The 27,641-nt window shown below is 43.5% G+C and overlaps 2 protein-coding genes across 4 annotated transcripts in view; one reads left to right on the forward strand and one right to left on the reverse strand.

Moving 5' to 3' along the window:
• Window positions 1-26,713, forward strand: part of Ttc19 (tetratricopeptide repeat domain 19) — a 38,434-nt gene extending 11,721 nt beyond the window's left edge. For 2 of the 3 annotated variants that reach the window (XM_059270891.1, XM_059270888.1), the window contains 3 exons: window positions 20,062-20,216; window positions 21,734-21,896; window positions 22,743-25,289. In XM_059270891.1, coding sequence (XP_059126874.1) covers window positions 20,062-20,216; window positions 21,734-21,896; window positions 22,743-22,876 — 452 coding nt within the window. In that variant the 3' untranslated portion in view covers window positions 22,877-25,289. Of the gene's footprint in view, window positions 1-20,061; window positions 20,217-21,733; window positions 21,897-22,742; window positions 25,290-26,118 lie in introns of those variants that run through there. The other variant, XM_059270889.1, reaches the window with a different exon arrangement.
• The window catches only part of Ncor1 (nuclear receptor corepressor 1), a 158,752-nt gene continuing 155,572 nt past the window's right edge, over window positions 24,462-27,641 (reverse strand). The window contains exon 46 of the mRNA XM_059270881.1: window positions 24,462-26,966. Coding sequence (XP_059126864.1) covers window positions 26,779-26,966 — 188 coding nt within the window. The 3' untranslated portion in view covers window positions 24,462-26,778. The remainder of the gene's footprint in view (window positions 26,967-27,641) is intronic.

A 27,641-nucleotide genomic window follows, 5' to 3' on the forward strand; every position in this document is an offset into this window, starting at 1 on the left:
CTCCTTGATTAAGAGTATAAAACTTAAAAGTATAACTTTATTATAGTCTTTATTCTATTCCTTTGTTAAGAGTATAAAGCTTTTTCCAACTCCAAAAATAGTTACGAATTTTCTAAAGAAAATTCTGGAGAACATTATGAAGAAAGTGAAGATAATCCTGTTGCTAAGAAAGACCAGCTGTTTGTTCTATATTGTAACCCAACTTTTAATAATATACTGTGCAAATATATTTCTGTTCTTTCTAGGCAAGTTTTTTTTTTTTTAAACGTGCATTGGTGGCTTTTTTTTTTTTTTTTTTTTTTTTGGTTTTTCGAGACAGGGTTTCTCTGTGTAGCTTTGCGCCTCTCCTGGAACTCAACTGGTAGCCCAGGCTGGCCTCGAACTCACAGAGATCCGCCTGGCTCTGCCTCCCGAGTGCTGGGATTAAAGGCGTGCGCCGCCACCACCGCCTGGCTTGCATTGGTGTTTTGCCATGGGTGTCAGGTCCCCTAGAACTGGAGTTACAGACAGGTGTGAACTGCACTGTGGGTGCTGGGATTTGAACCTGACTCCTGGAAGAGCATTCAGTGCCTTTAACCGCTGAGCCATCTCTCCAGCCCCACAAAAGAATTCTTGTTGGCTATGCAAGCTAATTTCTTTGTGTGTGTGAGTGTGCTTGCTCATCTATGTGCATGGAAGGGATAATCTTGGATGCCAGAGGACAGTCTTGGATGTTGTTCCTCAGATGCTGGCCATTGTGTTCTGGGGAGTCAGGTTTACTCACTGGCCTAGAACTTGCCAAGTAGGCTAGGCCAGCTGGTCATCAAGCCTCAGGAATCCCCCTGTCTCTGCTTCCCTAGTGCTAGTATTACAAGCACATGCCACCATACCTTCCTTTTTAAAATATGAATTCTAGCATGAGACTCTGGCATGGTAAATGATTTACCAAATTCAAGTGTAATAGCTCATGCCTGCATTTTCAGCATCTGGGAAGCTGAGGCAAGAGTATTACTGTGAGTTTGAGAACAGCTTAGGCTACAGAGTGAGACTCTGTCTTAACAAAGAAAGGGAATGCTGAGGAGATAGCTTCCTCCATAAAATGTTTTCTGTGCAAACATTTGGATCCGAGTTCGATCCCCAGAACCTGCTGCGAGCCGCTTAAGTATGAAGTAGGAACTCAGCTGGCACTGACAAGGCTGACCCATTAGAGCCGGGGGCTCTGGTGGAGGTTATTAACTGTTTCCTGCAGTGAATTTCTTGTGTGCTGTTGTAGCCTTCCCATCTGATTCTTTTCCCAAGAACTTCTGATGGTGTGATTGATCATTTATTGGGCACAGCTCCCCCTATACATTTAGGGTATTTGGATAATGTTCACAGCTGTGTTTGAAAACAGTCACGTAGTCAAGACCTCTTTCCCATAATCAGGCCTTTGTTCCTCTTTCCATCATAGACTTAGAGTCTGCCTTTCTGTAATTATCTTCGTTAGCAGACATCTGGCCAGGGCCATCTCCTGACAAAAGTATTTCATCTGAAACACTTCTCAAACATCCAAGAACAGACTGCAGGTAGATGAGCACTAGTGTGCTCTTAGTTCATCTCACCAAAGATAAGAGAAGCTAACCCTACTAACCTTAACTCCTTACCTTCACCCCGGTTTTTTAACACAAGACCCTAATTTAAGAGATTTACTGCTTGCAGTTACCAGGGTGGTGTTCAGCCATCTGCTAGTTATTGAGATAAGGTAAATATTCCCACTGACCCAATGAGACAACTGCCAAGGCCAGGTGGATGACAGGTGCCAAGCTTTGTTTTTTGTGCTAATTAAGCTGAAATCCTCTTTAATTCCATAGCCCAAGTGTTATCCTTAGTTCTAAAGATTCCCCCCTTTAGCAGTTAACTCAGAACCAAAGTGTTTTTATGAACCAAATGCTACATGTTGTTACGAAGGTTGCCTAGTAACTGGGAACACTTCCCCTGCCCTGCAAGAAAACGGAGCCACCGAGAAGTGCTACCAAAATGAAAAAAAGACAGTTTTACTTTATTCGTGACTTATACTGACATTAAGACTCCTAACCTTTTACCTAGCCACTTCTAAGAATATACTCTGAGCTCATAAATTCCTTTTTAGATCCCCTAATTGATTTTAGCCCTTAGTTGACCCTACCAGGGAACTTCCATTAGCCACTTCCCCTTTGGGTTGTAAATGAAAGCTGATCACTCCTTGTGTGGATCTTATCACCTCTCTCCATGACCCTGAAAACTTCAAGCCTGGCATTGCATTGCCAAAGAATTAGTGCTTGTAGGTATATATAAACTGGTACCCCCGCAGCACTGGAGGAATTGACTTAGAAGAATAAAGTGAATGGACTAAAAGAGCTCAATGTACGTAGATTCATTCAATATCCCTCAGATTAGATTCTCAGCTGCTTGTAGCGTCTCTTCTGGGGAAGAGTTATCTGGGATGGACCCCAATAGCTCTTGTTAAGAATCCATATAAAAAGGCATGATGAAAAGCCCAGTGCTGGGGAGGCAGAGACCGAAGGATCCCTGAGGGTTCCTGGCCAGCCAGCCTAGCTTTGTTGATGTTTCCTAGGTCCCAGTGAGAGGCCTTGTCTCAAAAACAAAGCCCATAAGGAACAACACTGAGGTTAACCTATGGCCTCCACATGCAGGCATACCATTCACATACATGCACCTGGCACATAACAACACAAAATTTGTGTGTATTCTGTATGACTAGCCCTGTACCAAAAGGACATTAGTGAAAATGACATTAAAAATTGGTCAGGGATTTTGTCCTGCATGTTGTAGTGTAGATACATGTGTAATTACTGAGGAAATCATCATAAAATAATGAGGGTAGGGAGATGGCTCAGCTGATACAGTGCTTGCTTTGCAAGCATGGGAACTTAGGCTCTGTCCCTGCACCCACATCACAAAGCTGGATGTGGTACAGTTCTCTGGTAATAACAGCAGTGGGGAGCTAGGGATGGGGATCTGGGGCTCACTGGCTGGCCAGTCAAGTCTACCCAAGTCCCATGAGCTCTGGACCAATAAGAGACTGTCTCAAATTAAAGGTTAGCAAGCTATCCTCAGTGTTTACAAAACATACAATTCAATTACAAAGTAACATGTAGTTTGGAAGAGCTTAATTTTCTATAATACATAGACCAAGGCTGAATGATTTAAAAATTAGGCATATTTTCTCTGGTTGTTTGAGATTTATAAATTTATAGTTCACTTGTGTTTTTCTGCATATTTTACTTTTATTATGAATATGTATTTTTCTTCCAACTTATTTTCTACAGCTCACATTATAGTTTTAAAAGTCATACCTTTTTTTTTTTTTTTTGGTTTTTCAAGACAGGGTTTCTCTGTGTAGCTTTGCGCCTTTCCTGGATCTCGCTCTACAGACCAGGCTGGCCTCGAACTCACAAAGATCCGCCTGCCTCTGCCTCCCGAGTGCTGGGATTAAAGGCATGCGCCACCACTGCCCGGCCAAGTCATTCGTATTCTAAGACTTACTTGAAAATAGCATTTCTTTGGCACACCCCAGCCCATCTGTTTTCAACTGAACCAGTTCCTCCTGGCATTTTTTTCTCTGCCTGTGTGTACACATGGGTGCTGTGTTCCATGCAGTTGTGAGTGGATGCTAGAAGTCAGCCTTGCACCTTGTTGGTGTCTCTGACCTGGAGCTTGCCCATTAGGCTTATCTGGCTGACCAGCATCCCCAGGATCCACCTCTTTCTGCCTTTCCATTTAAGTGAGCTGCATCCCTGGCTTTTCAGATGTGGACTCTGGGGTGGAGCGTAGGTCCTTGGGTTTACATGACAGTGCTTACTAAGCTCCTGTACTTTCATGAAAACATAAAATTATTGTTTCCTAATTTTAAATTTTGGAAGGTATTGACTTACGGAAAAGTTAAGGTTACAATTTTTAGTTGTGCCTATACATAAACATATAAATTACATTACTTGCTGAGCCAGGTAACATGATTATATAATTTTATTGCCAATTTTATTTTCAACATTTTGTTTTCTTTGGAGTTAACTTGCTTTCTTGTTGCTTTAAATTTTTATTTTAAAATCATTTTATTATATTTATTTGTGTGTGTGTGTGTACGTGTGTACATGCCCAGCATTCATGTGTGCCACAGTGTGTCTGTGTGTCTGTAAAGGTCAGTGGACAACTTGTGGGGCTTAGTTCTTGTCTTTGTTACTTTTCTGTTGCTGTGACAAGACACTGTGACAAAGACAACCCACGGAAGAAAGGGTTTATTTGGGGCTTCAGGTTTCAGAAGGTAAGTCCATGACCCCGGCAGGCAGGCAGGCATGGTGCTGGAGTTGTAGCCGATTTCGTCAAATTAGTTAATCTCTTGATCTCTAGTAGGAAATTGAGAGCAATGTTCTCTTGGGATCTTTGGAATTAGATGAGTTAATGTATATAAAGCATTAGAGTAGTGACTAATGCATAGTTGCAACTCAGAAGATGTTAACTGCTAGCTTTTATTATTGTGATAAGGCTGTGTGTCCCTTCTTGAAGCACATTAACTTCTGGAACCTTAACAGCTTTATTGACAGAATATATGTGTAGTGAGGCTTATCATTTGTGCTTTTCTTATGGGGGGTGAGTACTGTGGTTGTGTGTTTGGAGGTCATAGGACACCTTGGGTGTCATTCATACCTTACACTTTGTGGAAGACAGTGTCTCTTACTGTTTGCTGCCACTCACTGGGCTAGCTGGCCTTGGAGTCCCAGGGTTTTATTAAGTGTGTATAATATACATATAGTTTGTATTCACTTTAGGGTATTTTTATGATGTGCATGATACTTAATGTGTATTTTATTTGTTTTTAAAACAAATTTTTTTTTTTTTACTTTGTGTGTGGGTATAAGCTCGTGAGTGCAGGTTACTATGGAGACCAGAAGAGGGCTTTGGAACCCTTGGAGCTGGGTTTACAGCAGTTGGGAGCTGGGAATTGAACTCTGGACCTCTGCAGAGCATCTCACGCTCTTAACTGCTGAACCATCTGTTCAGCCCCAACTTTGATTAATTTTTAATAAATACTGAGTGGCATTGTTTTTGGGTTTGAGCTGCAGAAAGTGAGGCAAAGGCCCGTTACTCAGGGGCACAGTGCCCTGAAGGGTCTTTTTCAACAAGTCAGGCAGGTCACCTGTCACCCAGCTTTCCACATTTCATTTTTTCTTCCTGTTCTGACTTTCTAAAGAGTTTTAGTATTTCTCTTTTTAATTTAGCTAGACTTTACTTGTAAAGTTAACCACTAATTTCTTATAGGAAATTATCGTTAAAAACAATTTTCTTCAGAATTTTCTGTTTATTAGATGAGTCTTATAGGAATAAACATTGTTAAATTATATCAAGTATAAATTTGTGGTAGCACAGCTCACGTGCTACTTTGATAGCGATTTCCCCTAGTTGTCACATGAATTGACATTTTTCATGTGAATTGCATGAAATCACTTCGGCAGTCCCCAAAGTATGTTACTGGATTTGCAGTGTATTTCTGTATTTTGTGGCAGTTACCATCTGGGTAAGTTAGTAGTCTTTACCATCAGCAGTAGCAGAGTATCAGCTGAGTTTGATGGGCGGGTGGCTTGTTGAACTCCGTCAGGGTCAGGTTCTTCCCACCTGTGCTGTCACTTCTGTCTGGCTTCCCTCCGCTTCCCTCTGGATGGAAAGCAGTTTCCACGAACCTCATCCCTGTGCAGTGTCCACAGGAAAAGTGTCAGGGCAGTCTTTCTTGGCGTCCGAACATAAATCTGTCTTCTCAGTGACTGGAATTGCATCACATGCCTTGTTTTCTTTCTTTTTTAAGGCAGAGTTGGAGTCTTTTAAAAAGGTAGAATGGGGACTGGAGAGATGACTCAGAGGTTAAGAGCACTGGCTGTTCTTCCACAGGTTCTGAGTTCAATTCCCAGCAACCACATGATGGCTCACAACCATCTGTAAAAAAGATCTGGCACCCTCTTCTGGCCTGCAGGCAAAACACTGTATACATATAAATAAATCTTAAAAAAAAAAAAAAAAAAAAAAAAACAGGCTTAGATTTGAGAATGTCAGGGATGGTGAACAGGTTAACAGCTCACCTTATAAAGACAATTGCTGTGGGGCCTGGAGAACTTAATTGGGATCTGTTTTCCCTTCTGAACAAACTTGTGGTGGGGAAGGTTGCCTTCAGGGGGATGGATTTCCCTGGAACAGTGTTTAGTCTTCCTTTCTTTCCTTACATGGGGTCTCCTGGATGTGTTTGTCAGGTTCGTGATCATACACACACCAGCCCTTGGGCCACTTTACCGAACTAATTGCTTTTCAGTTGTTAGTGATGGTATTCCAAGGTTTACAGTTGTGTAGGCAGAGAATTGTGACCGTTGTTTCTGACAGTTGTGTGTCTGCCCCTTCCCTCCTTTTTTTAGTTCATTGGTTACCAATATTAAATAATTGTTGTAGGAAAATCTTATATATAAATTGGTCCAAGCTGAACAAATAGATTTATTAACATATCTAGAGAAAACTAGACCTGCTTGGAAGTTCATTGTTCAGTATGCTGTTGCACAGCATTGAATGCTGATATTTTATGCTGCGGCACTTGTTTATGTCTTTGGGATCATGTTCCTTTGTTTTGTCATTGTGGAATTGTATTCATGTAGGCTGTGACACAGTTTCTGTGTTTTGTGCATTAGAATGATCAGGTTCTTGAATATTTTAGCACCTTTTTTCCTTTATTACTTACACATCTAAATTTCTTCCATTTTAATTTTGTGTGTTGGTGCATATGTGGAGTTCAGAGGGTAACGTGTAAGAGTTGACTTCTCCATTCTGTACATCTCTGGTATCAAAGTCTGGTTTCAGGCTTAGCAGCAAGTGTTTGAAACATTTCTTAAGTCTGGCTGGTTTTTAATGAATTTCGTCCAAGTTTACTCTGCCCTTACTCATTTTGTCTAGTTTTTCTCGATAAGATTCTATAGTGATCTTTTTACAAAGTCAGTTTTATGTGAGCACCTTTACTCCTCCAAGCCCAACCACTGACTGCCCGTATTTCTGATAACCGTCTAAGAGTCCCAGCAAATTATCCCTTCACCAGAAAAACAGATTCTCTCTAGTTATTTCTCCCAAATTTTAGTTTATCTCTATCTTCAGACCTTGTTGAGTGCTTTTTCACTGTATGTTGAAGCTGTGGTTTAACTTCTTTTTTTCCTTTCTTGTCATGTTTTTGAGAATTCTTTAGTTTGTGTTTGACCTATGGACCTGGAGGCACTTCTCTGCTTTACTTCTGTTTTGTTGTGTTAAAGGAGAGTTCCAGAAGAGTGGAGTGGGAAGTCTTTTAACAACCCCACCTTATCACACTTCAGTATTTTATGTGGTTGCTTTAGGGTCTTTTGTTTTGTTTTGTTGTGGTTAAGCCTGCCCAGATGTAATTACTGTCCTGATTTTACTTTTGTTTACCTATTTATTATGTATGTATAAATATGCAATACATAGAAGGGCTAATATGTTCTTCAACTGTATATGAATGATATCACATTGTACAGTTACTTCCTGCTATTTGCTTTTTCTGTGGAGCATTGTATTATGGAGGTTTTGTTCCATCTAGTCCATTATGCGCCACGAGGAAGGAGAGAGACAAGACTTACTGGTCCCAAAGATTTTATTAAATCAACAAATAAGTAGGTCACTGATTGATCAGGGCTGTAGGACAAGGACCCAGGAACCTTCTGAGCAGGGGCAGAAGTGGGGCTTATAAGCATAAAAATCACAAACATTTGTTGCCAAGTTACAGTTAGAATTTTCACCAGTCCGAAATCAAAGATTAGGAATTTTCCTTGTGTGTTCCATCATTGTCAGTTGACATACAATGCAAACTTCAGTCCAACCAATAGGATTCATTTGTTCCTTCTATTGTTAGGAATAGCCATAATGTTTTTAGAGAACTAAACATGCATAACAACTATTTCTGTGGTTAGGGAGGAGGTTCATCAGCCATTGGAAAGTTCTCAGCTCCCCTAGGGCATAGGAACCTGAACTTTATTTCACCCTACAGGTAAATGGAGTCTGAAGTCAAAATGGCAGTACTCAGGTCAAGGTGCTTTTGCCTGCTCTCTTCATTCCCCCCTTGTCTTGTGACTGATTAGATGAATCTTCATCTAGGGCCTTGAATAGGAGTTGTACTGTGTCCTTAGAATCATGTGCATGACAGCACCTATGTGATCTTGAGCAAAGTGTGTAATGGCATTGAAAATGCAGGGGGCAATCAGTAGAACAAGAAACAGGAGGCTTAGGGGTCTTTTAGATGTTGGCAATGGTTGTCAACCAAGGGAACCAGTTGAAAAGTGGTTTGTACCAGTTGGAACTTTGTTTTCTTTCCTCCTCCCAGTGAGGAGATTTTCTTTAACTTTTGTTAGGGTCTCTCTAATAACACCCGAATGGTTGGCATAGAAGCAGTGTTTCTCCCAGGGTCATGCATAAACCTCCCTCCCTAAAGAAAAATAGATCCGCCCCACGGCAGTTTTGCAGGACCACTTCAGCCAGCACGTCAACTTGATTTTCTAGGAAAGAGATGGAAGAATGGAGGTGGTAAATGTCTCTGTTGGTTGGTTCACTTAGGACCTGCAAGTTACAGTCCCCAGTGATTGAGGCTACCGTCCAAAGGGCTGTTGACCCTGCAGTCCTGATAGGAGGACAAGTACAGGAGGTGTCCTCCTAGTGTGTAGTAAGCCTGTGATCCCCATTTGCATTCTCCCTGCTTCCCCTTCAGAGTATAGGGCATGAGGCACAAAAGAACTAATACACAAAGCTCAGGCTTGTCTTCTTCAGTAAAATGTCCTAGGGAGAAGCAAGGTGTCATCCCCAAAGTACAGGCAAACCAAGTTGATGGGGGGCCACCAAGAGGGTATTTTGGTTTAAGCCAGCCCATTTGGTGTTAGGGAGGACTTAAGTGCAGGAGTTTGTACAAATCGAGGAGTAGGGTGATATTGCTAGAGGGTAGTTGAAAGAGCGAAAATAGGTTCCCTCTTCCTGGAGGTCCCCCAAAGTTAGGTTGGGTGTCCATGGATAGAGAGCTGTGGAGGATGCAAGGGGAACTAGTGGGGTTGATGGGTTACCTTCCTTGAGGGTTATCCCAGTGTAAAAGAGAGGTTTGGGGTCTAGCCAAAGCCAACAATCAGTTGTGAGATTAGGATGAGTGGAATTCAAATAAGCATATGTAGCATTGCTTATCCCAAGCAGGGGTGATTTCTCCAGCAGAGCAGTATCTAAAGGTGGAAGAGGGGCATTGATCACAAGGGTTGGGGCTGGTTATGACTGGACTCCTTAGGTCTGGTGATGGCTGGACCCCATAGATTTGGTGGTGACTGGGCTCCATAGGTCTGGTGATGGCTGGGCTCCATAGGTCTGGTGATGGCTGGGCTCCATAGGTCTGGTGATGGCTGGGCTCCATAGGTCTGGTGATGGCTGGGCTCCATAGGTCTGGTGATGGCTGGGCTCCATAGGTCTGGTGATGGCTGGGCCCCATAGGTCTGGTGATGGCTGAATCGTTTGGGTCTGGTAATAGTTGGGCCCCTTAGGTCTGGTGATGACTGAATCCCTTAGGTCTTGTGATAGGTGGGGCCCCAAAGGTCTGGTGATGGCTGAGGCCTCATAGGTCTGGTAATGACTGGGGTCCCATAGGTCTGGTGATGGCTGGGGCCCCAAAGGTCTGGCCTCCTTTTTGGGGAGAAGAGGCTGATCTTTTATTTATTTATTTTATTTAAAACCCAGAGGTTACATGAGTCTAGGAGGACTGGGCAAAGCTAGTTTCTGGATGGAATTCCATTCCTGGGTTTTTGCCTAGCTTGTTCTGATTCCCCAGGTTAGCCCTGTATCCCATCTAAAAGGGAGAAACAAATCCCAATGTTTAATGGTAACTGTGGTGGGATTGCATGTCCTAGGGACAACACAGGAAGAGTTTTCCTCCATGTGACTATGTCTTCATCCCTGTTGATTCCCCACCCTGGGACCCAGATCTCACATCCCCAGTGGTCACAATGAAATTGATCTTCAGTGGTACATGTGGACCCCTTTTCTGCTGGGCAGACATAATATTGTCTGCCTCAAAGTTTTCTTTCTGCTACCACCCAATGGTCCAAGAATCATCAGAATATTTTCCCTTTTGGGGGGCATAGAGGGTAACCCCTTTAGTGGGCCATAAGATACAAAGGTCTAGTTTAAATTTGCTGGCTGAGACGTAAGTTTCCTGTCATATTTCAGAAATGATCTGTCCTGTTTGGGTATTTGACAGCCTCCAGAGATAAGAGTTTGGGCTAGTAATGTCCTGGGCAGTGCAATTCTAGTAGGCATGGGGCAAACAACATTATCATTGAGAAGGTTGAGAAATAAGTCTTATCTTTAGAAAGTCCTTGGGGTCTTGGCGAATTCTCCATCATCAGGCTCTTGCTTCTTGGGTTTCTTAGGTGGATGCAAGCTTAATCTGGGAGTGATAGATCCAGGGCTTGATGCCATTGACCTTTACAACTGGTGGGTGGTTAAGATCACAGAGTGAGGTTCCTTCCACCGAAGAGACAAGGTCTCAGCTTAATGGCATTCGATCCACATGAGGTTGCCAGTTCTGAACTGGTGGGGCTCTAATGGTTCAGGTTGAAAGGCATCTCTATCAATTCGTTGATGGGAGGTGTGGAGAGCCTAGATAAGCTGAAGCAGGTGGTGGTTAGAACTTTCAGCTAGAGCCTCTTGGCTCAATATGGGACTGGGGGGGGGGGCAGTCTCCCATAGAGGATTTCAAAGGGTGTTAGTCTGAAAAGATGGGGAGTGTTATGGGCCCTAAGTAGGGCCATGGGAAGGAACATGGTCCAGTCTGTACCAGTCTTCAGGGACAGTTTGGTCAGGGTTTCTTGTAGGGTTCTATTCATCCTTTCTATCTGACCTGAGCTTTTGGAGTCTGTAAGCACAATGAAGTTTCCAGTCTCTAACATCTTAGCAATGCCCTGAGTAACCTAAAAAGGAAGGGCTATTATTGGACCTCAGGGCCACAGGCATCCCAAATCAGGGGACAATCTCTTCTAATAGCTTTTTAGCCACTGTTAGGGCAGTTTCCTTTTTAGTAGGAAATGCTTCAATCCAGCCAGAGAATATATCAACCATAACATTTAAAGCCGGACCTGCTGGGCCTTACCTTGGTGAAGTTGATTTCCCAAAACCTGCCAGGAGCTATACCCCTTTTCTTTTTTACCTTGTCCTGTTTCTTTGTGAGTTTTGGCATTGGTTTGTTGGCAAGACAGGCAGTTGGTAGTAATATCCTGTAAAAGACTAGTTAACTAAGGGATAAAATAGATGTGACTAAGCAGCAGCTGTCCTTTGCTAGGTGTGTCCCTTGGAGCTGTAGGACCAACTGTCTACCTGTAGATCTTGGCAGTATCAAGTGGCCATCAGCTGTCTGTCTCCATTTTCCTTCTTGACACTCATTTTTGGTCTATCTCCAGGTCTCTTCGTCCTCAGGCCCATGTTGTGTGTCCTGGGGCAAGGTAGACATTAAGGTCAGGACATTCCTGATCCTAATGAAGGTCTTTTCTGCTGCTTGTCGGGCAGCCTCGTGTGCTTTTCTGTTTCCCATTGCCTCCTTTGTCTGTCCTTGAAGACCTGGGCAATGGACAGTTGCCACTTTACGAGAGACCTGAAGGGCCTAGAGGAGGTCCAAAATCTCTTGCTTGTTTTTAGTAGTCTTTCCCTTAGTTGTCAGGAGTCCCCTTTCTGGGTAAGGGTATGTGGCAAAGGCATGTCTGCTATGGATGGAAATATTGACAGCTTTACCCTTCTCCAGAAGCAGGGTTTCAGTGAGCAAAGTCACCTCCGCCTTTTGTGGTGGCGTGCTGGGTAGAAGGGCACTCTGCCATAGGACTCTGTCCAGTGTGACAGCTGCTGCTCCCGTGTGGCATTTGCCTTGTGTCATGTGACTGCTTCCATCTGGGAACATATCCAGATCAACCTCTGGCCATGGCTCATCCTCAGGTCCTGTCATACTTGCTAGGTTTGAGCCAGGATCTCCCAAAAAATCATGTTGTGTCCTGGCAGGAGGATTTAAGGCAGAAAACTGTTGAAGAAGACCCAAAGAGAGTCTAATAAGAGGGCTTGATAATGAGTCATTTGGGTGTTGGTCGTCTTGACGGCCCGGAGGCCTGTAAGCACAGTCTCAATTGAATGGGGGGGGCGCGGGGGGCAGGGGGCAGGCGGGTGTATGGTGGTAATGGCTAGAGTTGAGCCCATGGTAAGCCTGTCAGCATTCTTGACTAGTAGGACCGTAGCCATGATAATGTGTAGGCCTGGTGGCCAACCCCGGGCTGTGGTATCCAGTCTCTGGATAGGTAGGCCACAGTTCTCTCCCAGGCCAGTTGTGAGTGAGTCAGCACTCCTTTCGGTGTGTTGTCGTGTCCCGTCCCCCCTGTCCCCCACCCCCGTCCCCCACCCCCCCACCCCCACCCCACCCCCGTCCCCCACCCCACCCCCACCCCCAGTCTACAAACAACTGAAAAGACTTGGTTATATCTGGAAGGGCAGTCTGTTCCTGCTCTGTCCCTCACTCAAGGGGACCTTCTCCTCCTCTGGTGAATTCATAGAGGGGGCGGCTATTTCTGCAAACCACAGAAATATCCCACCGAACCCAAGAATTCCCTTACTTGGCTTTTGGTTGTGGATTGGGGTATGTTGGTTACAGTCTCACTTCAAGCTGTTGACAGCCAATGCTATCCCATCTTTTAGCTGACACCCAGATATTCTACCTGTTGGGTGTAGAGTTGTGCTTTTGTAGCAAACACCTTATCTTAGCTGGTTCGGGGTCTGGAGGAAGTGGGTGGTCACGTTAAGACATTTCTCTTCTCCTCTTGCTGCATTTGGGAGGTCATCTACATATTGGAGGAGACTGACCTTGGGGTGTTTTCAGCAGAACTCAGCTAAGTCCTGGTGGAGAGCCTCATCAAAACTGGTGGGGGAGTTCTTAAAGCCTTATGATAGTCTTGTCTAGGTCAGCTGTCCATTAAAGCTGTTCTCTGAGGCTCTCCATTCAAAGGCGGACAGTGGTTTGCTGAAAAAAGCATCTTTGAGATCCAAGACTGTGTAAATTGTGTGGTTTGGGGGCAGCGGGCTCAAGATGATATATGGGTTAGGCACTTTGGGATGGATGTCCTCCACCCTCCAGTTTATCTCTCATAAGCCCTGGACTGTTCTGAAGTCCCCTATGCAAGGCTTTTGGACAGGCGGGGGTGGGGGCGTGGGGGGCATTGTTTCCGTGGTAATTGGCATGGGACCAGGATTCCTGCCTTAAGCCTGTCAATGTGCATTTTAAGCCTGTCAATGTGTATTTTGTTTCCTTTATGGGCCTCAGGAGAAATAGGGTATTGGAGGACCCATATGGGCATTGCATCCACCTTCAGTTGGACTCATAATAGGGATCTGATGTTGGGCCAACCCTGGTAGGTTGGTTTCTGCCCATACTCATGGAATTTCTTTTATGAGTTGAGACAGGAGAGGTGATTGGTCTTTTCCCTTTGGCTGGCAAGGAGCCAATGCCAACAGGTATTCTTGGTGAAGGGGTAATGTTACCTTGGTCATTGTTGGGGCATTGGAGACAGTTTTATTGAAGCTTCGTTGTCCTGGAAGATGATGTGGGTTCCAAGCTTATGGAGGAGATCTGGTCCCAATAGGGGATATGGGCATTCAGGAATGACCGAAAAGGAATAGATAAAGGTCCCTGTACACAAATCTACAGTCTGCCCCTTGGTATCTGGATGCCCCCTCGACAATGGTTTTTCCTTTAGTCAAGGGTCCTTGGAATTGCATTGCATGAGAACCAAGAAGTTAGTGCCCATGTCTACCAGAAAAATCAATAGGTTATCCCTCTACCTTTCAAGTTATCTGGGCAAGAGGAGGGAAACTGAGCCCTAACCGCCTTAGCTTGTGATGGGTCAAGGACCTTGGGCCATTGGATTCTCTCCTGAAGCTCTGGGCAGTTGTATCTCCAATGGCTGAGCTTGTGACAGTAGAAACAAACATCCATTGGGGCCTGCTTTTGTGGCTTCAGGGTTGTTGTTGGTCCTGTGGGGTGTCGGCCCTGTGGCGAGGTTGATTATTGGGCCGCATTTGCTGGTTGGCTGTAGTGCCATTCTGCCATGAGTCCAACATGACTTAGGCCGTCCTTTTACCTTGGCAGTCTTCTGCCAGTTCACGGTTATTGTAGACTCATGCCGCTATTTCAACTAATTCTGAAAGCAATTTTCCTTCAAACTCTTCAATTTTTAAATTTTTTTGGCCGAATGTCAGGGGATGTTTGAACCACAAAAGCAATGTTAATTGCCCATCGGTTTTCTTCTGCCTCGGGGTTGATGGTAATATATAACCTGTAAGCTTCCATAAGGCACTCTAAAAACAAAACAACAACAACAAAGGGGGAGGGATTCTGATGGCTCCTGGATAACTTGGTTAAACTTAACAAATGAGTGGGTTTCCTGGCAGCATCCCTGAGACCCACCTCCCCCGCCAACAGAGCCTGGTGGTAGATCTGGAGATGCTCCTTGCCTGAGATGGAATTAGGGTCCCACTCAGGACGAATCAAAGGGAATACCGAGTCAACAGTGGGGCAGCCATGGCGACCAGGGACCTGTTTCCTGACTTCTCAGATGATGTGCCCTCATTCCTCAGAGGTAAAGAGGGTCTGGAGGAGCTGTTGTCAACCCTCCCAAGTGGTCTGATGAATAAAGAAGATGGTCTAAAAGAGAAGTGAGACCTTGGGGATTCTCAGAGAAAGATTCTGTTGTTTCCAGTTGTAAAGATCTGAGGTTGAAAAGGAGGCAGTAAATAAGGAAAGGGGTGTTGGCATCAGGGTCTGTTGGTGGGGCTTCACACAAAGAAAGAATTGTAGGGGGGTTTGGTAAGGAGTGCCAGCACAGGTGTGGGGAGGAGAGAAAGGATTAGTTGGGGACAGGGGAGGTATCTTGGAGGGAGGAGCAGAAAGTGACTGAGGGAGAGAATCGGCTGGGGGAAGATCAGCCCTGGTGTCAAGTCCTGGTCAGGGTGTTTTTCCTTGGCTCAGGTCTCGGGTCTAGTCAGGGTCAGCGTGTTTTTTTTCTTTGGCCCTTTCCACCCTACACTGGGGTCCACACTCAGATTGTCAGGTGTGTATGTAGGCACTCTACCCATTGAGTCATCTTGATGGCTGGAGTTCCTTTCCTTTTTTTTCCCTCGAGATAAGGTTTCTCTGTAGCCTTGGCTAACGTGGAACTTGCTCTAAAGACCAGGCTGGCCTCAAACTCACAGAGATCTGCCTACCTCTGCCTCCTGAGTAATAGAATTAAAGGTGTGTGCTGCCACCACCTGGCAAGGTTATTTTTCTTAATGGCCTGTGAGAGTTACGAACTTGAGTATCTTATATTTTTTTGGTATCGTGTGTGTGTGTGTGTGTGTGTGTGTGTGTGTGTGTGTGTGTGTGTGTGTGTGTGTATGTATGTATGTGTGTATATATATATCATTTGATGTACAGAGATTAAAATTTGAGTATTAATAGAATCTTTGGATGTTTTTCTTTGTAGTTTGAGTTTTGTGTCTTGTTTAAAATCATTTACTTTGTTAAACTCAGATACTTCCCTCCAAATATTTTACCTAGTTTAGTTTATTTTTAGAACAGTAAAATGTTTATTAAAACAGTAAACTTCCAGACAAGCCATACAAAAAGATCGTAGGGTTTTCTCTTTTGAAAAGGGCCATCAGTACTTGACAGCAAAGTCACAGTGTTACTAGTGAGGGTTGTAATGTTTACTTAATGTTTCTTTTGGTTTAAATACTCAAGCCTGACCATTTAGAGCAGTGGTTCTCGACCTTCCTAATGCTGCAACCCTTCAATACCCTCATGTTGTGTGACCCCCCCAACCATAAAATTATTTTCTTTGCTACTTCATAGCTATAATTCTGCTACTGTTATGAATCATAATGTATTTACAATTCATAACATAATCTTTGTTTTCCAGTGGTCTTAGGTGACCCCTGTGAAAGGATCCTTTGACAACCCCCAAGGGGTCGCAACCCACAGGTTGAGAACTGCTGATTTAGAACATTTAGAACATCTGAAATACGTTAGACTTGGCCAAAAAGAGCATCTTTTGTAGAACTGGCTGGATGCTCTTAGTGAGTGCAGTTAACTCATGAGTGCAATTAGCTCATGATAAGGATCACAGACACTCAATAGTTCTAGAACTCCGGGAGGCTGAGGTAGGAGGGTCCCTCACTTGAGTTCAGGAAGTTGAAATAGGACTAGGCAATATAAAGGGAGACCCTGTTTCAAAAGAGAATGCTAAAGGGATGGGTTCACAAAATAAAAAACAAGCATAAACCTGCAGCCAGCTAGAGCGTTACCTTTATTCAGTGTTTTATGCTAAAATCAGGGAGGAGGAAAGGAATACAAGTAGAGAACTCTGCTTTAAAGATAAAGATTTGCTAATATATGTTTAATCACCACGAGTTGAAGTCTGGGGTTTTATTCTGTGATGCTTTGTGAGACAGTGTCCATTAAATGCAAACAAAAAGTGAAGATTTGGTAGGACAGAAGTGAGCGCCTAGATCTGATCAGTTTCAGTGCTGTCCATGGACTGGTGCAAGGAAGCCTTGGGCTGAGGTCCTTTAGCAGAGCTATGCAGATCTGTAGTGCTGGGGATCTCTTACCTTTCAAAGTGTGTCTACATGGTAAGCTTTGATTATGAAACGTACTTTAGCTGTTACTGGGTATTTGATAGTCCCCTTTCTCAAAGGGATGATCTTGGAAGCCAGCAATGACCGTGTGAAAATAATGTGTTCTTACCCGGTTCTGTTACAAATAGGCACTGGTTCTGCCAACAGCCATGGGGTTCCCTTGATGGTCTTTCGTATCAGCTGGCAGCCTGAGTTTGGCCTCTAGCCTTCTCTCCTGCTTCTCTTTCTCAGTAGTCTGGTTTGCTTTTCAATATGACATGAGATGGGGAACCGCAACCTTACAGTCAGTTTGCCTAGGTCTGCCTTGTAACTTACCATTTTCTTACTGATTGGTAATGGCTTTCCTTGCTGCATTTTTATAGTGGTGTTAATGTTTTTAAATTCTGTAATTATAATTGATAAACTTTATTATCTTTTCCATATTCACTTCAGTACCCTTGTTTTTAATTCTTTTCATTTGTTTACTCAACAAACCAATTACTAACGAAATTAGAGCCAGCCACTCTGTTAGGCTTTGAGCTGTAGTTACAGAGTCATAAAACCTTGGGGAGCTGACTTGGCAGTGGAGGAATGACACAGTGGACATTCGCCAGTGTGTTGGTGATATAGCTGCATTGTGTAGATACTTGCATTGTACATGTGGGGTATGCTGTGTATGATGTGAGGGTTTCAGGTCTGGCTCTCCATTTTGTACAAATTAGAATGCCTAAATATCTGGATTCATAGATATTCAGACCATTCGCAGGGGCAACAGAAACTGGGCTCCCAGGCTTTCCATTTGTGGTCCTTGGGAGCTCAGCTATGCCCAGCAGAAAGGTTCCCAATTATCAGTCATTTTCTTGGAAATAAACACCTTAAAATAGAGTCTACCATTGTGTTCTGGGAAAGTGCTGAAGATGACCTCTGTTGACTAAGGAAAGTGTCAGTATAGCAGAAATTTCAGGATGTTCTAGGTAGCCAAACAGCTTTAGTTCTGTAGACTTTCCTGTGTTTCCCTGAATACGTCTTAGAGTTTCTGTTGCTGTGAAGAGACACCATGACCACAGCAACTCTCTAAAGGAAAACAGTTAACTGGGTTGTTCACTTACAGTTCAGATGTTCAGTCCATTATCATCATGGTGGGACATGGCAGGCAGACATGGTGCTAGAGAAGGAGCTGAGAGTTCTACATCTTGATCCACAGGCAACAGGAAGTGAACTGAGACACTGGGCATGGCCTGAGCATATATGAGACCTCAAAGTCCATCTCCACTGTGACACACTTCTCCAACAAAGCCACACCTCCTAATAGTGCCACTCCCTAGGAGCTTATGGGGGCCAATTACATTCAAACTACCACAGGGTTGGGGTGGGGGCTGGGGAAGGACTGTGTTGTGCTGAGTTTTCCTAGAGATAATCTTTTCCTAATGGAGCTTCTATTTTTACTTTATAGAGGCAGCTTGTTGCTGTAGCACTTCCTCAGGTTCCTATTTAACCCACTTTCTATACTAATGTAGTACATGTACTTAGCTGTTTTTGTACCCTGTGTATTTGAGAATTCCCTTTTCTTGTATTTTAAGAATAGGGTTCTAGCTGGGCGATGGTGGCGCACGCCTTTAATCCCAGCACTCGGGAGGCAGAGCCAGGTGAATCTCTGTGAGTTCGAGGCCAGCCTGGGCTACAGAGTGAAGTGAGTTCCAGGAAAGGGGCAAAGCTACACAGAGAAACCCTGTCTCGAAAAAACAAACAACAACAAAAAAGAATAGGGTTCTATAACAAATCTTGGTTTCTTCATATACTGACTTTAAGTAGCATATGTTTTTCTATGATTAGAAATAATAGGGCTGGCCGGGCGGTGGTGGCGCACGCCTTTAATCCCAGCACTCGGGAGGCAGAGCCAGGTGGATCTCTGTGAGTTCGAGGCCAGCCTGGGCTACCAAGTGAGTTCCAGGAAAGGCGCAAAGCTACACAGCGAAACCCTGTCTCAAAAAACCAAAAAAAAAAAAAAAAAAAAGAAATAATAGGGCTGGAGAGATGGCTCAGAGGTTAAGAGCACTGACTGTTCTTCCAGAGGTCCTGAGTTCAATTCCCAGCAACCACATGGTGGCTCACAACCATCTGTAATGAGATCTGGTGCCCTCTTCTGGCCTGCAGGGACACATACAGGCAGAATACTGTATACATAAAATAAATAAATCTTTAAAAAAAAAAAAAAAAGAAATAATATATGGAATATATAATTAAAGTTTGGAAAAATAAATATGCTTCTTACATTTCAAATGACCCTCTGGGCTCTTATAAATGGTCTGAACTTCTTACTCAGTTTTTATTTAAACTATCTGATTTTTTTTTCTTGCCTGACTTCAGCAGTTCCTATATTTCAAAGAATCATGTGTCAGTAAATAATTTTGTGGGGCTGTAGAGCTGGCTCCATGGTTAAGAGCCCTGTCTGCTCTTTCAGAGGACCTGGGTTCCATTCCCAGCACCCAAATGTCTGTAACTCTGGCTCCTGGGGATCTTCTGGCCTCTGGAGGCCCCAGGCATGCATGTGATGCACAGACATACACGTGCAGGTAAAACACCTATATACGTAAATAAAAACAATTACAATTGTTTCCTTGGAAAAAGAAGTCCTTTTGGGCCAGTGAAATAACTCAGAAGGTAAAGGCAGCTGCTTGAAGACTTGGTTTAATCCCTGGAACTCACAGAATAAAAGGAGAAAAGTTATTCCCACAGGTTTCTGTTAACCCACACGCTTGTGCTGCCATTACAAGCACATGACTCCTTATAATAAGTGTAATTAAAAAAATTTTAAGCCATTTTTGTACCTTGTGTGAAGTTTTCTCTTGACAGCAGGCAGAGAAGCCTTTTCATTATTTTTGTGGAAGTTCTTTTATGGTGCTGTTTCTTTCTTCTTTTTTTGTTTATTGTTCTGAAACAGGGTCTTTACATAGCCCTGGCTGTCCTGGAACTCACTATGTAGACCAGGCTGGCCTTAACTTACAGAGATCCTCCTGCCTTTGCCCTCCCTGATGCTGGGATTAAAGGTGTGCGCCACCAAGCCCAGCTACTTAGTCATCTTTTCTGATTACTAGTTTCCAATTTAAAATACTCAATATTTGAATTGATCTGTGAACTCTAATCTACTCATAATGGAGGTGGAGTGTTCCATGATTTCTGGTGAAAAATTTTTTTTTTTTGTCATTTAATTGGGCCATCCAGTTTCCTGTAGTTGGGAGTTTAGCTAAGTGACCTGAAGCATTCAGTGGAACCTGGTGGCCACAATGAAGAAGTAGATTGGCTCCTTTCCTCACCTTTGTAAATAGTGGTTGCATTCTCACGATGCTCTTCTTTCTTTCTTAGTGGAAGAGAAAGCCAATACCTACCTCCTCCTTGGCATGAGCTTAGACTCCTGTGCACGCTACCTGCTGTTCTCTGGGCATCTATCACAGGCACAGAGGATGTATGAAAAAGCCCTGCAGATTTGTCAAGGAATACAAGGAGAAAGACACCCACAGGTAAAGGAGGAAGGCAGTTCTGAGGAACAGTATATGTAAGCCAGGCCTGGTGGTGCAGGTACTCTGAAGATGGGCCTTAAGGTCACAGGTTCAAGGCTGCCTGGCCAAGTTAGGTCCCTTGTCAAAAGGAGAAAAAGACAAAGGGCTGGGTATATTTCGGTGGTAGAGAGCTTGCCTAGCATTGGTGAGGCTCTAGATTCAGCGCCTAGTATCAGTTATGGACGTGGCCAGGCTGAACTGCATGTGAGGGTATAAAGGTTTATATACAGTCTGCTCACTTTCTTTCCACCAGCTTTCAAGTTCCCAACTACTTACTACTTGTTTCAAGGAGGGTTTGAGATTGCTGATCAGTCACTGGCTCTGCCTAGACCCTTTTACATGAGTCGTGGTTTACACAGTAGTGTTCTTTGTACAAGGCAGGTCTAACCCAGTGTCTCCCCGTGCTGGGGACTAGACCCAGGAGGGGCTTTGCACCGGCAAGTGCTCTACCACTGACCTGCATCTCCGCACACCAATTAGAAGCAACACCATAACCACTGCATTGTAGAACCGTCTTCCATACCAGTCAGAACCTAAGTAAATGTTAGTTAATATATGAGTGTCTTTGCCTCCTGGGTAACTGTGGGAGGTGAAATAGGGACTTAAAATTTTCTTTTTTTCCTTTTGACAGGACTAGGGATTAAACCTAGGGCCTCATAAATTCAAGGCAAGGGCTCTACTACTGATCCATGGCCTTAGTCCTTAAACAACTCTTAAAACCTCTATTACAGAATTTCGTATGATTTTTCTTTTTGGTTTTTTGAGACAGGGTTTCTCTGTGTAGCTTTGTGCCTTTACTGGAACTCACTCTGTAGCCCAGGCTGCCCTCAAACTCACAGAGATCCACCTGGCTCTGCCTCCCAAGTGCTGGGATTAAAGGCGTGTGCCACCACCCCCACCCGGCTATTTTGTATGATTTTTCAAAGCAGGCAAAACAAAGCCTTGTTAGAATGCTAAACACAGAATTGAGATCATCTGAATGCCTGCAGCCCACCATATAAAACAGACAAGACCGAACATGGAATATTTAGGACTTAATTCTGAGAGCCCGAATGGCATGTCACAGTAAGAAGCAAACCTGAATTAGAGTACCAGCTCCCTCTCTCTTTCAAAGTCTTAAAGAGACCCCCCATAATGCAAGTGATCTGTTTCTTCTCGGTGAGGCTCAGGATCATGGCAGGAATGCTGTTGTAATGCAGTGAGGCGTACAAAGCACTCGGAATGCTGGCTTCTCACCCTGCTTCTAGCTCCATAATGTCTGGAGCGGAATATCCTGTTCCCGTTCTGAGGCTTCATCACTGCTGGCCGTAGTGTGGATCTGACAGTGTCTGCAGTACAGTGTGGAGCCAGATCCCTGCAATTCACCCTCTAATTTTGTGGAGTCCTGATGAATTTGAAGACGTGTGTGTGCATTAACAAACGTCAGGTTAACGTTCTGTATAGGTGTATTGTAAAGAAAAGGCTGCTCTTTCTTCTAGACCATTGTGCTGATGAGTGACTTGGCTACTACTCTGGATGCACAGGGACGCTTTGATGATGCCTACATTTATATGCAGAGGGCGTCAGATCTGGCAAGAGAGATAAATCATCCTGAGCTGCACATGGTGCTCAGCAATCTGGCTGCCATCTTGACACACAGAGGTAGGTAGAGTGAAAGGACTGGTTCTCAGAAGGGTATTGCTGGGCTTTGAGGTAAAACGGGATTGGGGGGCGGGGGCAAATGACAGTGAAGAAAACCCTAGTCAGTGGTTCTCAACCTGGGGGTTGTGACCCCTCTGGGGTTAAACAGCCCTTTACAGGGGTTACCTGAGACCATCGGAAAACACAGATATTTGCATCACAACTTGAAATAGAAGCAAGATCAGTTATGAAGTAGCAATGAAAGTAATTTTGTGGTTCGGGTCACCACAACGTGAGGAACTAAAGATCACAGCATTAGGGAGGTTGAGAACCACTGCGCTAAGTTAAAGGGCTGGCTAAATCAGGACAGAAAATGCATGCGTGTTAATGTACTATTTTGCTGAATTCACACACTTTCCATATCTCTGCACGACCATGTGAAGGTAGAGAATACTGTGCAGTGATAGGTTCTTGTCTCTGTAGTGCTTTATAGATTCTTAAATTGTTTTCACAGGTACAGTTCCTCAGTGCTCTGAAGCCTCAATATGATACAATCTATTTCCTGCTATTCCATATTACTCAGGGTTTCACCTGATGTTTCCATAAACTGGGATTATAGGCCTCTATTGCATGCACCACAATTGTGAAATCTTTAAAGGGCATTAGTGGTTCCACAGCACTAAGTTCCTTAGAGCTGACTGACACCCAGGTTCATATTGAAACCAGTGGTCAAGCACGAATGACAGACAGCACTAGGTGTCATTCACCAAGCACCCGGTGATCAGACACATGCCCTCACTAGTAGTGGTTTCTCTTCAGTCACTTTGAAAACACATTGTCTTCTCCCCTTTCTTTGGGTTATTCTAGAGCGATACACACAAGCAGAAGAGATCTACCAGGAAGCACTGCACCAGGCAGAGCTGAAGAGAGATGAGGTTTCTGTGCAGCACATCAGGGAAGAACTGGCTGAGCTGTCGAGAAAAAGTAGACTTCTGACTTAATTTTGTTAAGATGTTAAGTTCATTTTGTTGTAGAGGGTAATTTCTGGTAGCCCAAAGGAGTGACTGACTGTTCTTCAGTGTCTGGACCCTAAGCAGAGATGTGAATCATGGTTGAAATCCAGCTTTCTTCAACTCAGCCTCGGTGAAGGACAAGTTGTATACACTGCCACGTTTGTTTTTAAATTTCGTTTACTTTGAGATGAGGTGTTGGCCTCCAACTTGGAGTCCCCCTGCCTCAGTCCCCCAAGTGCTGGGACTGTTGATAGGCAGGTGCACTGTGCCTGGCCCTCCTTTTGTTTGTAAAGGTGCAACAGCTTTCACCCTGTACTGACTGACTTATAAGGGCTTGATGTGAAGTAAGTGATGTTTTCCAGTGCAGCATGTAAGGGCCGTCCAGCTTGGTCTGAGAAAACCGTAGATTAAGTGGCCAAGTTCTCCACGGTGTGGTCATTACACCTTCCGTAAGATTTTGGTTCATACTTCCTCTTCTCTATCCATTTCTGGCAAACAAGTTACTTGTCTGAAGGCACAGGAGGATTTTGGTAAGTTCTCTTACAGTCTTTTATTGAAGCGTTGTGAGATTTAATGAATATGGGGAAATGAGAATTCTAGTTGGCCGCAGTACGGAGCATTAGCTTCTCAAGTGGAAGTTAGGCCCTTTGTCTCCTGGTTACATGTAACAACTAAAAATGGTGGTGGCAGAAAGAAGGAAGCCTCTCATCAGTGCTGTCTGAGCCCTGGGCTTCCTTTACAGTCACAGTCACCTAGTGGAGTCGAGCTGAACCCAGTACTAATACTGACAGCACTGATGTGTACCATTGGCAATGTGGAACCGTGACCTGGATCCTACTTAGCTCTGGCATTTTACTTTGCAATCTCTGTATTTACGCTGTGAAGTGGGAAACCAATTAGATTCTTTGTCTGATGACTTAAAATGAATCGACTGTTATGTTGAAAAAAACATTATCACTGCTTCAGAGTACATACATACAAGGTAACATGGATGGATACTTTTACCTTTGCAACCTGGCAGATGGCCACTTACCTGAGAGAGAAGACAATTTATCTGGGTGCCATGAAGGAACACTGGTGGTGTTGGCATTTCATGGAGGTGGGCGACGTGAGTAGGACTGGCCAATGGACTTTTGGTTTATATGTTTGTACTGGGAGAATCTTCATAATAAACTAGAGACTATGTAATATTGTATGTATTCTAATAATCTTTGAATCATAGAAAAGTAATCGACTGAGTTACTAAAAGGGAAACCCTAAGGTCCAAATCCTCGGAATTAGACCAGAGTTGTGTGTTGTGCATTTACCACTCACTCCCTAGTTAACCACGTATTGACCCTTTAACCAAGAATAACAAGAGATAAGATTTCAATCACCTCTTGCTTTGAGAATGTTTTACTGTTTCATAATTCCAGAGTTAGGAAAAGTAAAGTCTTAGGATTTTGAATCCTCTGTAGTGATTCGCCTCATGGTCCTGGGGCTGGGGAGGCTGCAGTTTGCAGATAGATGTCTGATGTACATGTTCCCAGGAGCGTTCTTTTGCACTGTTATAAAAAAGGCAGTGAGACAGAGGGACTGATCGCCTTTTACTGATTACAACTTTAAACAATTTACATTTAATTTCATATTAAAGTTTTGAACTATACCATGTTACTGGAGTTTTCAGGGAATAAGTGTATGTAAGACAAAAATCACAGCATATGAAAATTTAAAGTGTAGTATAAAATTTCTCACTAAATAGACTGGAAAGTTATCAGAATATTACCTCTACTGGAAGACCTTGATTTAGCTGTATGTGCATGTGTTACAGATATAGTGTTGGCCCACAAAATGCTACACCTTGATTTGTAGCTGACTTCATAATCTCAGTGCTTGCTTGCTCCCTCCTTAGTAGTATCACGGTAAGGCGTACCTCCACCTCTCTAGGTAAACTTTGTGAGGATCTTGTTCTAGTTGTTTTGAACTAAGAAATGATGCTGGATTTCATGTTGTGGTGAGCATGGAGCAAGCTAGGCTCATCTGTCCTAAAGTGAACCCAACCTGGAACAGCAAAAGACCCTTAGGGTCAGTCATCATCATCATCTTTCGGGCCAGTTGGCCAGATGATTTACTAAGTTCTAGGCTATTACTGGAACTTGGCAGGGGGTTGGGGGGGTGGGCTTTCAGCAGTAAACTTAATCAAACACTTAGTCTTAGTCTTCATTATGTTTATAATTATTGTAAAGGTACACTTTGGACACTTGTAAACTTTACAAGTGATAAGAATCCTATCTCACTGTGTAGCCTTGGCTGGCCCAGAACTCATCTTGTAATCCAGGCTAGCCTTGTACGTTTAGTGGTGTGCCTGCCTCTGCCTTCCAATTGCTGAGATTAAAGGTGTGTGCTACCATGCATGGCTAAAGTTTATTTTAAGATCTCAAATGTCTGTCTTTGTTACTTGCTAAGGTATATGGGCAAATTTGAGCCTGTGTCTTCATCTATAATAAAAAAAAAAGGGGGGGGGATTCAAAACCAGTGGTACAGATGCTAAGGGGGGGCTCAGGCAATGGCTCTAGGGACTTGAGTTCTACAAGTTCTGGTCTCCTGAAAAGTCTGTGACCTCTTTTTCCCTCCATTTCTCAGCGACATTATCCCCAAACCACTAAGTATCTGTGCAGTAGAAGCCGCCTGAACACCAAGATAAAGCTGTGTGAAAGCAAATCTTAAAAACACAGCAAGCAATTCTTAATAAAAAAAAAGTCATCCTCCAGTACCATAATTAGTTTAAAATTCAGTCTTTAAATTACTTGCACCTTGACAACACTTTACTGGTGTTCTGTAGAAGCAGAGTGGGCACTGACAGAGAGATATAAAAGGACTATATTCAGTGGTTAGTTCAGGATGCAGCATAAAACAAGCCTGGAAGACCACAGTTCTGTACAGATTGTTATCTTTTTAACTCAGCCAGATATGTATCCAACTAAAGAAAAGTGTGTGTGTGTGTGTGTGTGTTTCTTGTTTGAAACCTGAGACATGAAGACCCTTAGGTCACAAATGATAGACTGTAGCTATGGACAGGATAGTCAAATTTATTTCAGAACAAAAGCTTTGTTGGGCTGCATCAAATGCAGAAGAATACTTAGGGGCATGGTCAAATTACCAGTGTGCATAAACATTGAGGTATGCCTCAAATAAGCCTTTAAACTTTAAAACTGAACTCTAACATACCCATGCAGTAATATTTTTTTCAGTGCTACTAATGAAGAAAGTAAAGCCCGCACTGGAAACTCCCAACATGACAGTTCTGCTGCTCCTGCACTTAGACCTCATTCAGGCTTTATGACAGGGTATGTATTAAAACCTAAACATTTTCACAAGATTGAAACATTCCCAGGAAAGTTGAATTTAGTGGAAACAGAAGTACAATGCCCATGACAGCCAGTATTGTGTAACTGTGCCGTGTGAGGTGGTTTAGAAGGCTGGGGTTAAAAAGATAGACAAAGAATTTAAAAAATGACCCCCAATGTTGATGTGCTGATTTAAATTTAAGTACACCAGATGCTACAGCAAGGGGATACACTGCAAAAAGGTCATCTATTTACAGAAGGGTGATTTAAAGACATCATGGTTTTCTTTACAAACAGATGTAAGAACAGGAATTGTCCACTTTTAAAAAACTCTACACTTCAACCTTCCACTGTTATAATCCACTGAATTGCCTGTATGAGAGGCAGGTTTTTTGTTTGTTTTGTTTTTTTCCCATTTGATTTTCCAAATGAATTTACATCATTTCTTCTTCATCTGTGGCCCTGGCTCCTCTGAGAAGTCTCTGGGCACAAATCATAAGAGAGCAGACATTCTTTTTTAATCTGTACTTGAGACCAAAGCCAGAGTTCCCTGCTGTGCACAGGTCAGTCGTCACTATCAGACAGTGTCTCATACTGCGCGGAGAGCAGCGGGGCAGGTTCTCGCTCCCAGATGCGGTTCTGCTGATGGGGAGCTGCTTGGCTGATGGCAGATGGGGCACACGAGATCGGTGTTGGTGGGGTACTGCTGAGCATCCGCATGGTCAGAGGGTTGTAAGGGAACTGGGTAGATCCTGACAAGAGGAAAACGAGATGTCTAGTGTCATTAGCATCTAATGCAGTGTTCACAGGATGGAACAGGGCAGGGGTATTCTAGCAAAATGGTCTTGTGATGCTTTGAAAACAATGGCAAGGAAAGGCCAGTGATCAGTTTAATTCTAAAAAGGATAAGACAAGTAACCACCTAGGTAGGGCTAAGTCTGTGATATCACATCACGCTTCTCCATGGGGAATCGAAGTATAGAGCTACTGAATATTAAGCTCTAATTAGGAGCCTACCACCCATACTAGTAACTTTCCAATAGAAATCAGAAATACTGCTCTCAGAACATGGCAAGTATCCAGGAACATTAGCCAGGCTCTATATAATCTCACTAGGCTGACTTAAATGTGTATGAGATTTAAAATGGGGCACATTAACAAGAGTACCACTTGTCCTGTCCCCACAGTACCTCCTATCATTTTAAACCAAAGCATAAAACATGCATTTGATCAAGTCCTCTTCTGGTCTAAAAAAAAACTCCTTCCCTAAAGTAAAGTAATGAGGTAAGAAAACCACTGGGGGAAGGGAAGGGAGATGGGGATGAGGAAGGTTACAAAGTTCCCTGACACACTTGAGTATGTTGTGTGCTAACCTCCGATAATGTGTGTATGCTTCTCTAAGAGATTACCAGTACATACACATTTAC

Source organism: Peromyscus eremicus, chromosome 8a (genome assembly GCF_949786415.1).
Source record: "Peromyscus eremicus chromosome 8a, PerEre_H2_v1, whole genome shotgun sequence".
NCBI classification, from domain to species: Eukaryota; Metazoa; Chordata; class Mammalia; order Rodentia; family Cricetidae; genus Peromyscus; species Peromyscus eremicus.